We start from the raw sequence: 13,494 nt of genomic DNA, 5'->3' as shown, positions 1-13,494 counted from the left end.
GCCAGCTGCTTCTGTTCATTTATTACTATTTATTCTATTTTACCTTCTACTGACACTTCAGTTCCAAATAAATGCCTCTGTGTGAAAGAAAAAAAATTCCAAACAACAAAAAAACCCACAACAAACCTACATTAATCATATTTAATATTTATAAAACCCCTTTCAATTATGACTGGAACTGGAACATGAAGCCTGCTTTGCTGCAGCTAATTGCTTCAGCTTTAGGTATTGTTCCACTCTTCATGCTAGAGCATTTAATAACCTGATAGTCTTTGTTAGCCTAAATATCCCTTCTGGAGCTTCACAGCCTTGCTTTTATTTCTTTTGGTGGTTTTGCACATGGCTCCTAGAACTGGCTAAGCTGGGATATGCTTACCTGCTCAGGAGATTTCTCTCTTGAGCCTTAGCTGGAGCCTGTCACAGCTGGTAAAATGCCAAGTTTGTGTCCACATCTGATAAAGGAAGCTCAGAGTCAAACAAATTTAGTGTCTCAACATGTATCCCACAATCCCCATGAACTGAAATTCTTTGGCTAAACAGAGAGAGTTGAGAATTAAAGGAGCAGTAGCAAAGATTTTTCTCAAAAGGGATGGTGGTGGTGACTGTAGAAGATTTTTTTTTAATCTAAATGCATCCTTTGCATTTGTATGGACAACAAAGGGAACTTTAGAAAAGTGCTGCCTGTGGTTTCTATGTGTGGTAGAGGAATTTTGATCTAATTTATACAGTTAATTTTGGCAACTCTGCACATCAGAAGAAAGCCCAATTTTTATTGGCTTCAGCTTGAAAGTGGAGGAAAATGTAGGTCAGCTCTGACTCAACCTGAACTAGTTCCCCTCAATATTTTCCTTCTGCCCCCAGGTGAAGTGTGTTCGATACTGGCCAGATGACACAGAAGTCTATGGAGACATTAAAGTCACATTAATTGAGACAGAGCCATTGGCAGAGTATGTCATACGTACGTTCACTGTCCAAAAGGTAAGGAGGTCTTCAGGCTGCTGAGATTGTGACACACTTCATTTGTGCTCAGAAACTCTGGGAAACACATCCAGAGTGCTCTTGGAGATGGGAGCTGTGCTATTTGGACAGGCTTCACTTCAGCAAACTAAATTTTTGACAGGGATTCCATTTTTGGACAAATGATTTTACAGGAACATCTTGATGTAGCCACGAAAGTAGAATCCACAGTGCATAAAGTTTAACTGCATCCAAAAGGCAGCAGATAGCTGATGGTATGCCAGGAATAATAACTGCCTTGTTTCACAGTGGCAAATGGCAGAGGAAAAAAGGTACCTCTTAAACTGGATGCCAGATAGGGTCCTTTTTCATCAGAAATGAGAATATAATAAGAGCAAGAGTACAAAAACTATCCCCAAACCAGCAGGATTTGGAAGGTTTTGTTACTTGTAATTAGAAATTGGAAGTCTAAGTGTCATAATATTCCAGGTCTGTCCAAATTACTTTCCAAACACTCAGTAAGTGGTTTTAAAGCTTTTCCAAAATTCCTGCTCAATGAACTTCAGCCACACTGGGAATATTGTTTCAGTTTTCTGATACATCAGTTCCATATTTTATTAAATCATTGAAAAAACTTGGTGAGAAGTGCTAATGCCAAAATCTGACAGGCTAGAGGAGCTGCTGCTGGATTCTACCCACATTTTGTGTACAATAAAACACAGCTGACCCAGGGTTCTGGGTTACCCTTTGCAGGGCAGATAAAGATGTGATTTTCACATGCCAACAACTTGCTCTCCCCAGTAAAGATGGTTCTGGCTTCCAATTCCTGTCCTTTTCACTGCCAGCAGCATCTCAAACTGAGAATTTTTGGCAGGAGGTGGCAAAAAAATCTGCTGTTACCTGGGCCATGCCCACTCTTGACATGTTCATTCCCCAGGCTCTTGCTTCAATGGGTCAAAGAGGATTTAAGAGTGAATTTTTGGTGGTTTATGGCTGTGGGTAAACACAGCCATGGAGTGCTAGGGCTGATGGGGTGGTATGAGTTCTGAGTCCCACTCTTGACATGTTCATTCCCCAGGCTCTTGCTTCAATGGGTCAAAGAGGATTTAAGAGTGAATTTTTGGTGGTTTGTGGCTGTGGGTAAAGACAGCCATGGAGTGCTAGGTCTGAGGTCACCCTGATGGGGTGGGTATGAGCTCTGAGACCACAGGTTGGAACTGAAAACCTGCACCCACCTTCCCAGACCTCAGGTGAGCGTAGTACCCACTTCACTGGGAACTGGAATTTGGCTGAAAATGTTTTATAGTGAACAGCAGCTTCAGACACGTTTGCACACATAGTGAGAGCTCAGTGCTTGTCATCCCTCTGCACGAGGGAAGGCAGCAGGGAGCAGAATACTCTGATTGGAGTCTGACGGAAGAGAAATAGAGGCTGTGTTGTCTCCTCAGAAAGGCTACCATGAGATCCGAGAGATTCGGCAGTTCCACTTCACCAGCTGGCCGGACCACGGCGTGCCCTGCTACGCCACGGGGCTCCTGGGCTTCGTCCGCCAGGTGAAGTTCCTCAACCCCCCCGAGGCAGGACCCATCGTGGTGCACTGCAGGTAGGCCAGCTCTCCACCTGAGCCCCTCCTCCAGCAGCTTCTCCCTCTTTTCTTCTCTCCTGGCAATCTCAGGGTATCATTCGTGGGCCTGGCTGAAGCACAGACAGAGAGCTCTTCAACTCATTAAAGTTGAATAATAAAAGAGGGTTTATTTATTACAGTTCTGGACACACGCAGAGTCATTTCCAAAGGCATGTGCAAGGAGTCACAGGCTCCTGCTCTCTATTTTTCCAAACAGAAAATATTTGGAAAACGTTTTCCAAATGTCACTGTTTATAAGAAATGACACAGAGCCATCAGCAGGCTAAGTGGTATAAGCATGTATCTTTACTCAGAACCACTTCTTGCATACACTGATCAATACAGGTGGACCTGATTGGTCATTTAATCAATACATTTCACCTGATTGGCTAATTAACGAGACACCCATTTATAAACAATCTTATGAGAAAAACAAGAAAACAGATATTATGCAAACAACACCTGCAGGTTGTTTTTAATAATTGGCTATCATGGTTTATCTCCAGGTCCCTAAAGTCTCCCAGGCCAGTTCTGGGAAAACTTATCTGCTTTTCTTGCTCTCTGACCAGGTTGTCACATCCACAGTTTTACATATTCAGATGGTTTCCAGGATGCCTAATACATAATCATTAACTCTCTGGCTTTGCATTATAATTAGCTGAATGTCCATTAGGGCTGTGCAATTGTCCTCTTTAATTGGGATGGTGGGCTCTGAAATGGGTCAGTGGGTTCTTTGAAGAGGAAGTAACACCTCTTCCTCATGGTAAACTCTTCACCAGTGTCAAGCTGGCAAGGCTTCTTGACTCACTGGTCACAGTCCAAACCTCCTCTCACACTCAGAAGCCAGTGGTATTTATGGCTCCTGCACTCTTAAAATACTTCATGTATCACCTGTCATTCCTCACCTTGTTTCAGTTATCCCCACCTCGTATCAATTAATTCTCTTGTTAAGCTCTAATCACAATGTATGATCTTTGCTAACTACATTTGTAACTTAACCCCTTGATTCATTTCAGCTCTTAATTAAAATATATAATTTTCACTATCTTAGTTGCATTCCTAGCTCAGCCCCTCGACTCCTTGCCAGGAAACAAATGTTTTTCTTCCCTAAAGTGGCAGATCTGGAGCCAAGCTGGCATGAGTTGGAGATATGGGAGTAGGTCAGAGAGGGCCTTTCAAAGGTAGAAGACCCCACAGTGGTCTGTGCTCTGTTGGGTGCTCATAGCAGAGCTGGGGAAGTGGTGAATATCTGGGACAGCCACTCCAGCCCTCAAACCTCATGTGGCAGAATAGACAATGCCAGCACAAAGACAGGGAATTTTAAAGCAGCTTTGCTTCTCTGTACCCCCATGTGCTGCAGCTCAGCTTTTTGCCAGCATTAAAGGCCTCACCTGGTCTGGTGCAAGGTGTCTCTGCCCACAGCAGGGGAGTTGCAACTGCACCATCTTTCAGCTCCATTCCAACACAGACCATTCTATGATTTTATGTTTTTATGGTCTGAAGTATTTGTCTGGCTGAGTTTGGCTGACAGCCCTTGGGCACCTTGGCTTCCTGAAAGCCCAGGAGTTGGGTGAGAATCTCACGTTAAAATCTTCCAGCTAGCAAAATTCCAGTGACTTCCAGCTGGCAAATAAAAGGAGTTAAATGACTTCAAATGCAAGGAAAGGCATTGCTGCAAAACCAGAGTTTGGGTTTGTAGCAGCAGCTGTGTCTGCAGGGCTCAGGGCATGTGAGAGCTAAAGATGTGGCTTGAGCACAAGGCTAGAGAGCAGAGCTGGCTGTCCCAAAATCTCACCTCCAATCCATCCGCAAGGAACTGCCTTGAGTGCCCACTCTGTGTCTTGAGAAAGAGAGAGAAAATACATCCCACAACTATTTCAAAAAGGAAAATCAATTAAATCTTATCTTTTCTAACAGTTTTGGATTGGGTGGCTGTTTTGTTTTGTTGGATTTTTTTTTTAAGCAAGCGGTGAGTCAGTTTTATAATCAAGTAAAGCTAAGCTGAGGAGTTGACAGAAGAGATTTCATTTACAGCTGAGGGCCTGATTTTACTGCTTTAGTTCCATGGTATGGGGCTGCCCCTGGAAGGTGTCTGAACCTGACTCATTGTCACCAAGAAAGCAAGGAGAGATTTTTCATCCTTCCCATTTTAATGAATAAATGCCATTTCCTCTACGTTATTTATCTGCTTTTGAATTTTAATGACTTGCTTTAAGTGGTAATTACCAAATTCTCCCCACTGATGCCTGGCTGGATAATATCACTGTTCGATATTTATGAAGTGCCAGGATCCTCTAAATATAGAACTGTTAAAACTATTTGTTAAAATTCTGAAAAGCTGAGAGATAAAGGGAAAGGAAATGCCACTTATTCATTAAAATTCTGCAAATGAAAAATATCTCCTCACTATTCAGCAGTTGATTAATCTGGTCCATTAATTTATGGTCATTCATATCTCCTTGCTTTCGGCTCTGGTGGAGTTTTCAGTGCAGCTGAAGTTTCCCTGGTCTGAGCAGAGTTCTGCTTCCTTCAGAGTAATGTGAAGAGACGTTCTCCTCTCTCCATCCTTCACACCTAAGCAGCTTGTATGATTTCCCAGAGGGGAAGGAGGACATGATGACAACACAGTTTTGCAGGAGATGGCCCAATTCTCACAAGCAGTGGGGAGCTCTGAACTGAAGGGGTCAAGTAGCCTCGAGCTCCATTCTCTGTGATTTACAATCCATAACTTCAAATCACCCTCCTCAGGATCCAAACTCCTCTGGATTCCAAAGGGAAAAGAAGTGTTTGGGGTGGAGGACTGAGCTCCTTTCATCATGCCCACTGGTGTAAATGCGTGCATATGCCTTCTAGAGAGTCCCAGGGAAGAAAATTTTTTGAATTGTGTCTGTTTGCAACCCAGAGGCTGCTCTCCTCTGTGTGATGAGAGTTGTGCAGGTGACCTGAACTGTAAAATTATAATGAGTATTTTTGCAATATTTGGTTGATATTCAATAGCAGAAAGCTTTTGTTTCTGTTTCCCTTTCAAGAAATACTATTTCCCCTCATTCTCTTAAATCCTACAAGAGAAAAATGAATCCTGCAGGGAGCAGGGACCAGCTCCTAGGAGGAGACAGCAGTGTGTGTGCTGCTGTTATTCCCTCCTCCACAGAGCCCTGCCGCTCCACAGCCCCTTGGTCACACAGATCCTCCTGTTTTTTTCTCTTCCAGCGCTGGGGCCGGGAGGACAGGGTGCTTTATTGCCATTGACATCATGCTGGACATGGCAGAGAACGAGGGTGTGGTGGATATATTCAACTGCGTGCGAGAGCTGCGCTCCCAAAGGGTCAATTTGGTGCAGACAGAGGTGGGTGCCAGCAGCTCTCCCTGCATTAGGTGCTGCTTTCCTGTCAGCTTCTCTGCCCAGCAATTTATGAAGTCAACACTGGCTTGCTCTGTGCCTTGATTATGCAGAACTTTTGGTGGCTAAACATGCCCAGGTTTGCACCGAATCAATTCACCAGCAGCTACTCGGTGCCTGCAAGACAGGAGGGCAAACCTTGAAGTTTAGGTCTGTGCATTGCTGATTAATTTTATGCTCATAGTAGGAAAAAAGAGCTCCTGAAGCCTCTCATGACTCATTCATAGGAACACTGCAGGCTCCAGTAGCACCTAGTGTACATCAATTACAAGCTAAGCAAACAAAACGTCTCTGATTCAAGCTCTGGGTGCTGATTAAGCAAGGTGCTCCATCACACAGTGTCTGGCAGCTGCACAGACTCATGTGGAACTGTTATCCTATTGCACAGGGTTTTTGTGTGTCCCTTAACCCCTTCCCTTCCTGAGGGACAGGACAGCAACCTGGAACAGAGAGAGTTAACTTTGGTTAACTTTGTTGGACTTCCCATATTTACTTCTGGGAAAGAGTTTTGCCCAAAATACCCAGAAGCCAGGGTTCTGAAGAAACCTGTTAGTTCTGTACAGCTGTGCCAGAGAAGGCTAAATTATATATTAGGAAAAGTTTCTTCATTTAAAGGGTTGTCTAGCCCTGGCACAGCTGCCCAGGACAGTGGTGGAGTCACCATCCATGCAAGGATCTAACAGACATGCAGATGTGGCTGCTGGGGACATGTTCAGTGGTGAATTTGGCAGTGCTGGGCTGGACTCAGTGGTCTCAGAGGTCTTTTCCAGCCTACACAATTCTGTGATTCTCTGGTGTTATTGGAGGTGGCCGTTGCCTTGTGGACAGAGAGACTTTACACCCTGATGTCCTCCCCAGCCCACCATCATTTTGTCCCAACATTCCTGAGAGTGCCAATTCCCCATTTTCCTTGTAAATCTGAAATGAACACGTGAGACCTCACATTCAATGATGGATGAAATATGCTCACAAAGCTGTCACAGAGCACACTGTGTAATTTGTCTCCACGTGAAACAGAGCCAAATATGCATATTGGGCATGACTTAAGAAAAAATGAAGAGTGATATTTCATGATCTGTATTAAAACTGTGATTTTAATATCTCCTCCCCTGTGCAGGAGCAGTACGTGTTTGTCCATGATGCCATTTTGGAGGCATGTCTCTGTGGCAACACAGCCATTCCAGTCTGTGAGTTCAGATCCATATATTACAACATCAGCAGACTGGATCCACAGACCAATTCCAGCCAGATAAAAGATGAGTTTCAGGTAATTTCATGTGTTTCAGTCACTGCAGTTGGTGTATTGAAGGTGTTTAATCAATTTCTGTGTGTTTCTTTGTGATTTCCAACAGCGCAGACAAGGGGGACGCTGAGCCAAGGTCTGATTTCAGTTGATTTTTGTTGTTGTACTATTGGGTCAGGCAGAGATTTGTTTTTGAGCATGGACTAGTCAGCCTTCAGCAAGGAAAAAATTGTCCCCATCACTCCAGTAGAGAAAGGGTACTAATTTTCACATATAATGCTGTACTTATTTTAATGAGTATTGTGTTGTTCGTTTCCTTCCATAATTTATACAGAAACATTTATGCCTCAAGGTGCTTTATTATCCATTCTTGTGGCTCATATGGTGCTTCCAAGCTTTGACAATCAACTTGTTGACAGCCTTCCACACAGGAGAGGGAGCTCAGTGAGCATTATTTTGGCTATTGCTAATTTTCCAATAAATGTGAATGAATCCCTCAGTTCACTGCAGATGTTTTGCCAGGTACCTGGTGATGAGACCCAAAATGATGGACAGCAAAACTAACAAGTGCTCCATTAGTGCTCTTTGTCCAGAGCAAGCAACAAAATATGAGCCCCTCCTTTGTTTCCTGTCCCTGTTGCTTATCCCACCCTGGTAAATGGGCTTGGGACACTCCAGCCATGGGCCCTGTGCAGTTGTTCCTCACACAAAGTGGAGAATTCACCCAGAATTCTGAATACTGAACTAGGTTTTCCATTCTTATTCCCCATGAATCTATAATTCTTTACTGTGAGGCTGAAGACAGACTGGCACAAGTGCCCAGAGCAGCTGTGGCTGCCCCTGGATCCCTGGCAGTGCCCAAGGCCAGGCTGGACAGGGCTTGGAACAACCTGGGAGAGTGGAAGGTGTCCCTGCCATGGTAGGGGTGGAATGGATGGGCTTTAAAATCTCTTCCAAACCAAAACATTCTGTGGATCTATAATTTTGAGTCAACATCAACGTAGGGAGAAAAACAAGACTGTGGGAAATTTAGAGCAAGATGAGTTTGATAGGAAAGAAAGAGACATCTACTATTTGTTGAGGCCACTCATAGTCAGAGTAAAAAGGTGGAGATTGCTTTAATTGCTTTTCCTCCCCCAGGAAGTGTCTTTTGCAGCAAGAGGAGTCCTTTGGGATCCCCAGCCTGAGTCAGAGGCCTCTTTTCCTCCCTCTCTATGTAAAGGGAGAACGTGTGTCTTTTATCTGAAGCCTTACAGGGAATCATCAGGGTTGGTATAGTGAGATAAAGAATGTGGATCCCAACTGATGGCAGCTCAATTAAAAAAAGATCTGGTTCTATCAAGTGATAGCAGGTCTGTAAAAGTGTTTCTGGTTTGACATGAAGGAGCCAGAGCCGAACTTCATCAAATGCTGTTTAAAAAAAACACTATTAAAAAAACAGCCACCACTTGCTGGGTGTATTTTGTCATGATATGAGACAGGATTTGTCACCTCTGTGCTTGTTCTTTTGAGCTGCCAGGGGCTGGCAGCTCCTGTGGGAAGGAACTGCTCCACTGTGCTTTGCATAAGAGGTTCGGTGTCTGTCTTGTTGTAGAATCTATTTTTACAGGATTTTGGCTCAGAGCATTCCTCAGCCCTGATTGTCTGGATTTAATGCAAAAGCTGGTATCTCTGCTGCAATCTTTAGGAACCAGTTGATATAACTATAGATCTGTGCTTGCAGTTTGTGGTATTTAGGTCCCACTAGCCCTGAGGTAAGGCTGGATGTATTTCTCATGCTCTACATGTTGTCTGGATACACAAAAGCTCAGTCTGGAGAGTTTTTGTAATCTGAATCAGTACAGGAACAAGGGAGAGAGGGGAGTAGCATAAAATAGACAGGAGTAAATCACTAGCAAGTCACCTGCCTGATTATCTGCACTGTCAGAGATCTGAGATTTCATGTTGTTTCCCCAGCCAGACTCCCTGCTTTCCATCTCCAGACCGTGTAGAACTTGAATAATTTAGAACAACTACTTTATTTCAAGTTTTATACTCTGACACATTCTTTCATCTTGGATTGTTTGACCTTCCTGTTTTCTTCATTCATAACCTCTCTGCGGCTCTTCCTAAGTTTTTTGTTGTTGTTGGTTTTTTTGGCCCTTAAATATTTTGTATTCTTCTGGCTGCAGAGAGTTCACTGTTGGACTCCATGGGCTTTGCTCAGGAAGGGGAGATGCAAAAGTGGAAATACAATGACATCAGACAGCCATTGATCTACCACCACTTAAGCACTGGTGCTAAGATGCATTCACTTTGATTTCTGAGTTTTGATCCTTGCTGACCAACATGGACTGGTTTGTCAGGAGGCCTCCACAATGGGGAACACAAAAGTAAAATAGATGTAAAGAAACACAGTCTGTTGAGCTGTGCAAAAGGTAGATAACAGTCACAGACTGACAGCAAGGCCCCAGAGATTAGGTATGACTATGTAAGTGAAGCATCCTATGTGTCACTTCAAAAGGAAAGTAGCAATCTAAATAATGTATAAAACAAATAGACTTTTCTGTTGAAAAAAAAACCTCAAAATGACATTTAATCTTAGGTTTTTATAAGATAAGTCAGTAGCTTGAGGAATCACCAGAGGCTCTGAACAGTCTGGCCTGCTGGGTGGTCAGTACTCAGGGTACACCTGCACAGGATCCACCTGAAGAGGGGAAGGATTTGTGCTTCCACCCTAAGGATGGTAAAAACAGGATGAGGTTTCACTCCATCCCCAGCTCAAAGCTGCATCTTATACCTGTGACACCTATTTCCAAAGTCTAGGAAAGAGCAGGAATGTTGTCTAGCTGCTCTGTGGGTTTAGAGCTGGAACTGTTTGGGAGGTCTATAGTGCTTTCAATTTTTGCTGGAGCTAACAATGTTTGGAAGAGTTCCTCAGGATAATCTCCAAAACACAACAGCAACAAGCTCCTTAGTGTGTCTTCCTTTTTATCTCTGGGATGCCAAATGTTGTGAAGCTGAGTAACTCAGAGACCCCAGGCAGGAGCAAAGGAGAGCCCTTTATTGCAAAAAACAGGCTTTTTTAAGCAGTTACCCCATAATCAGTTACATCCCATTTAGGCACAACAAATGTAATTCAACCAACCACCATAAACCACAATGTGAGCACGTGATGGTTCTATAACTTGTTTTTCTACCTCTAATTCGTCTGAGTCACTTTCCCATAGCCCTTTTCTGCTTAGCTGAAGTAGCAGGCCTGAGCCATGATTTTACAAGTCTAACAAGGCCCTTATTTTATAAGCTTTTACATATATGCAACAGCCAAAGCTCAGCTACTCTGAGTCCCTTTAAAACAAACATGTTGTGCATATGGCAGCACTGACAGAAGCAGAGGACACAGTCTCAGGCTGCACCAGAGGAAATATAGGTTGGGAAAAAGTTTTTACAGAAAGAGTGATCAAGTTCTGGCATGGCTGCCCAGGGAGGTGGTGCAGTCACCATCCCTGGGTGTGTTTAACAAAGCCTGGATGTGGCACTGGGTGCCAGGGTTTCGTTGAGGGGTTGGGGCTGGGTTGGACTCCAGGATCTCGAAGGTCTCTGCCAACCCAGTGATTCTGTGATTCTTGGAAGTGAACTGCGAGGCACTCAGCCTGTTTGTGTCCTTGTTCCCCTCTCCCTGCCCTGGCCAGACCCTGAACATCGTGACGCCGCGGGTGCGGCCGGAGGACTGCAGCATCGGGCTGCTGCCCCGCAACCACGACAAGAACCGCTGCATGGACGTGCTGCCCCTGGACCGCTGCCTGCCCTTCCTCATCTCCGTGGATGGCGAGTCCAGCAACTACATCAATGCTGCACTCATGGATGTAAGCACTGCTCTGGCACGGCCTGCCATGAGTTTACTCCCTCTCATGATGCTTTTCTGGGAGAATGGATCTAAAGAAAAACACTTAGCTGTAGTTTCTGAGTCTGGTATATCCAAATTGGGGAAAGCACGTGAATTTTCTCTTTGTCACCAAAATATCTCCTCCAGAGCATGGTTATCCCTGAGAAGTGGTCACAGCACCAGCCTGACAGAGTTCAAGAAGTTTCAGATAATACTTTTGGGCACTCTTGGGGATGGTGCTGTGCAAGGCCAGGAGTTGGGCTCCATGATCCTTCAGGGTCCAATCCAACCCAGCATATTCTGTTACATGCTGTTATTCTGTGATCACACACCCTAGTGCTGCACCACATTGGTAGAAAATTTTTGGCAAAGGCATCCCTCAGAGTGCAGTCTGAGGCTGGATCACAGAAAGGTAGATGCACAAAAAACTGGGGGGACAGCTCTTCCCATACTTTGGTTTTATAACCATTGGGAAGAGAAAAGTTTGCCAGGTCAGCTGTTTGAAAAGGATAATTTACAGTGTGGAGCGAGTGATTGATATGATCTTACGCAGTTAAGAATGTGGGAGTGCAGGGATCAAATGTGTAAAATATTTTCAGGCTAAAGGATGTGAGTTGAGCTGATGTGACTCTGTCCAAAGGCGTTTTCCCTCGCTTTGTTTACAGCCTGGAATCTCACAGCACGGGTCATTTGTGGAGGATGAATTATGTTGATGGATTCTTTTTGCTGTGCTGCCTTTGGACACAGATGTCTTTAAAGCCACTAATTATTGCAGTTGGAGTATGTGTAAATATGATCCAGGGTGAAATGCCATCATTTTTTCTCTGGCAGCAGCAGTGCCTCTTTTTTAATTTTATCTGTTCTTTAGTCTTTGGGAAACAGCAATACTGTTGCATTTAAGATATTCTATCAAATGGTCACAGAATTTATTTTAGATTTTTTTCAGCAAGATGTGATGTTTTCATTGCAAACATGCCTAAGGAAGCTTGTTTTTTTTTAAAGTGTCTTTAGTACTTTTGCACATCTGTAGAAGCACAATCCAGTCTTTGGTTTCTTAGGGATTGGGAATGTTTGTACATTTCAGCCCTCATTACCTCAAATCACTTTGCAAATATTTGGATCCTTCCCCACAAAATTCCAGTAGATTATTTTTTTTAGTACAAAGCAATTTTTCACCTGTCATTGAAATTCAGCTGCTGTGATGTTCTCTGGCTCTCCTTTATCTTCCCATAAAGGATTCAGGAACTTTTGGGGACAAAAATAATCACAGGGAACAGCCAGAATCCTATATTTTCATAGCTGTTCTTGCTGAGGTGTGAAGTCTTGTACTGAGCAGGGACTCTTAGAGGACAACCTCCATCTGTCCCATATTGCCCTGAAAGGAGCAAAACTGTCCCTCACCCTCCCCTAAAACAATTTTTTAATCCTTAAAAAATGAGACTTAAGTCACATCATGAGTCAAGTCTTGAAGAAGGGATGATAGAGTTGTGTTTAATCCATGGGGTTTGGAGAAAAAAACCATGAATTTATGTGTCCCTAACATCATCATTGCCCCATAATCCCACATATGTTCTCTTGCATGAGTAATTCACCTTTGTGTCACCTTCCCTTTGAAACAAGACAGTGAACCTGGTTCCTCACCTGTAGCAAGGAGCTGGGCAGGGTTTTTTTTCTCCTAAAGGCAAACCCCACAAGCACATATGACCTTCAGCCAGGAGTTTAGCTAGATTTGCTACTGGCACACCATGAAAAAAACATAGCAGGAACATTGTGGTGTTTAATTCATTAAGAGATAAACCTCAGTATTTTATTGCCACTCTGTTGCTGCCACTGGTCTGGTACTTCACAACTTTTGACCCATTCTGGTGTTTCTCGATGTGGAATGCAGAGTGGGGAAAAAGAAAAAAGTCTGTTCTAGATGAAAATTTACCAAGAAATAATTTTGTTTTCCTTCTCTGTACATCGTGTTCCATCACCCTCCTCACATGTGCACACTCAGAAGCTTCCTTTTCCCAGCATGGCCTGCCCAGCACTTCCACCCACATCTGCCTCACACAGAGGAGAAAAGACAAACCCCCACAATGGGCAGCTTCATACTTCAGGATCTTATTACTACTTCACCTTAAATCCAAAATTTTATTCCGCTGGAGGGCTTTTTGTGCTTTTTTGTTTTATTTACCCCAGAATTAGTGTGCCTTTTGATGCAAGTGTGCTTCACAGATGTACAGCACAAAGGACTGTGCAGTTTCCAGGCTCATTTAAGCCTTGCCTGCCGTGGTTGGGAAATGATAAAGTTTTCAGCTTGTTGCCTTTCATCCCAAACATTCATTAACTCAGCCCTGCAGAGGTTGGGAGCACAGCTCCACCCCTTCGTGCTTAGGGAGACTTGAGGTCAGGGGGCCTTT

At 43.8% G+C, this 13,494-nt stretch overlaps 1 protein-coding gene across 10 annotated transcripts in view; it reads left to right on the top strand.

Moving 5' to 3' along the window:
- The window catches only part of PTPRT (protein tyrosine phosphatase receptor type T), a 452,765-nt gene that overhangs the window by 424,626 nt on the left and 14,645 nt on the right, over positions 1-13,494 (top strand). For all 10 annotated transcript variants that reach the window (XM_039728161.1, XM_039728157.1, XM_039728164.1 and 7 more), the window contains 5 exons: positions 862-978; positions 2,406-2,560; positions 5,792-5,927; positions 7,099-7,248; positions 10,896-11,069. In XM_039728161.1, the coding sequence (XP_039584095.1) occupies positions 862-978; positions 2,406-2,560; positions 5,792-5,927; positions 7,099-7,248; positions 10,896-11,069 (732 nt within the window). The remainder of the gene's footprint in view (positions 1-861; positions 979-2,405; positions 2,561-5,791; positions 5,928-7,098; positions 7,249-10,895; positions 11,070-13,494) is intronic.

Source organism: Passer montanus, unplaced genomic scaffold, assembly GCF_014805655.1.
Source record: "Passer montanus isolate IOZ18808 unplaced genomic scaffold, ASM1480565v1 scaffold64, whole genome shotgun sequence".
Lineage (NCBI taxonomy): Eukaryota > Metazoa > Chordata > Aves > Passeriformes > Passeridae > Passer > Passer montanus.
This window is presented reverse-complemented; position numbering and strand designations above follow the sequence as displayed.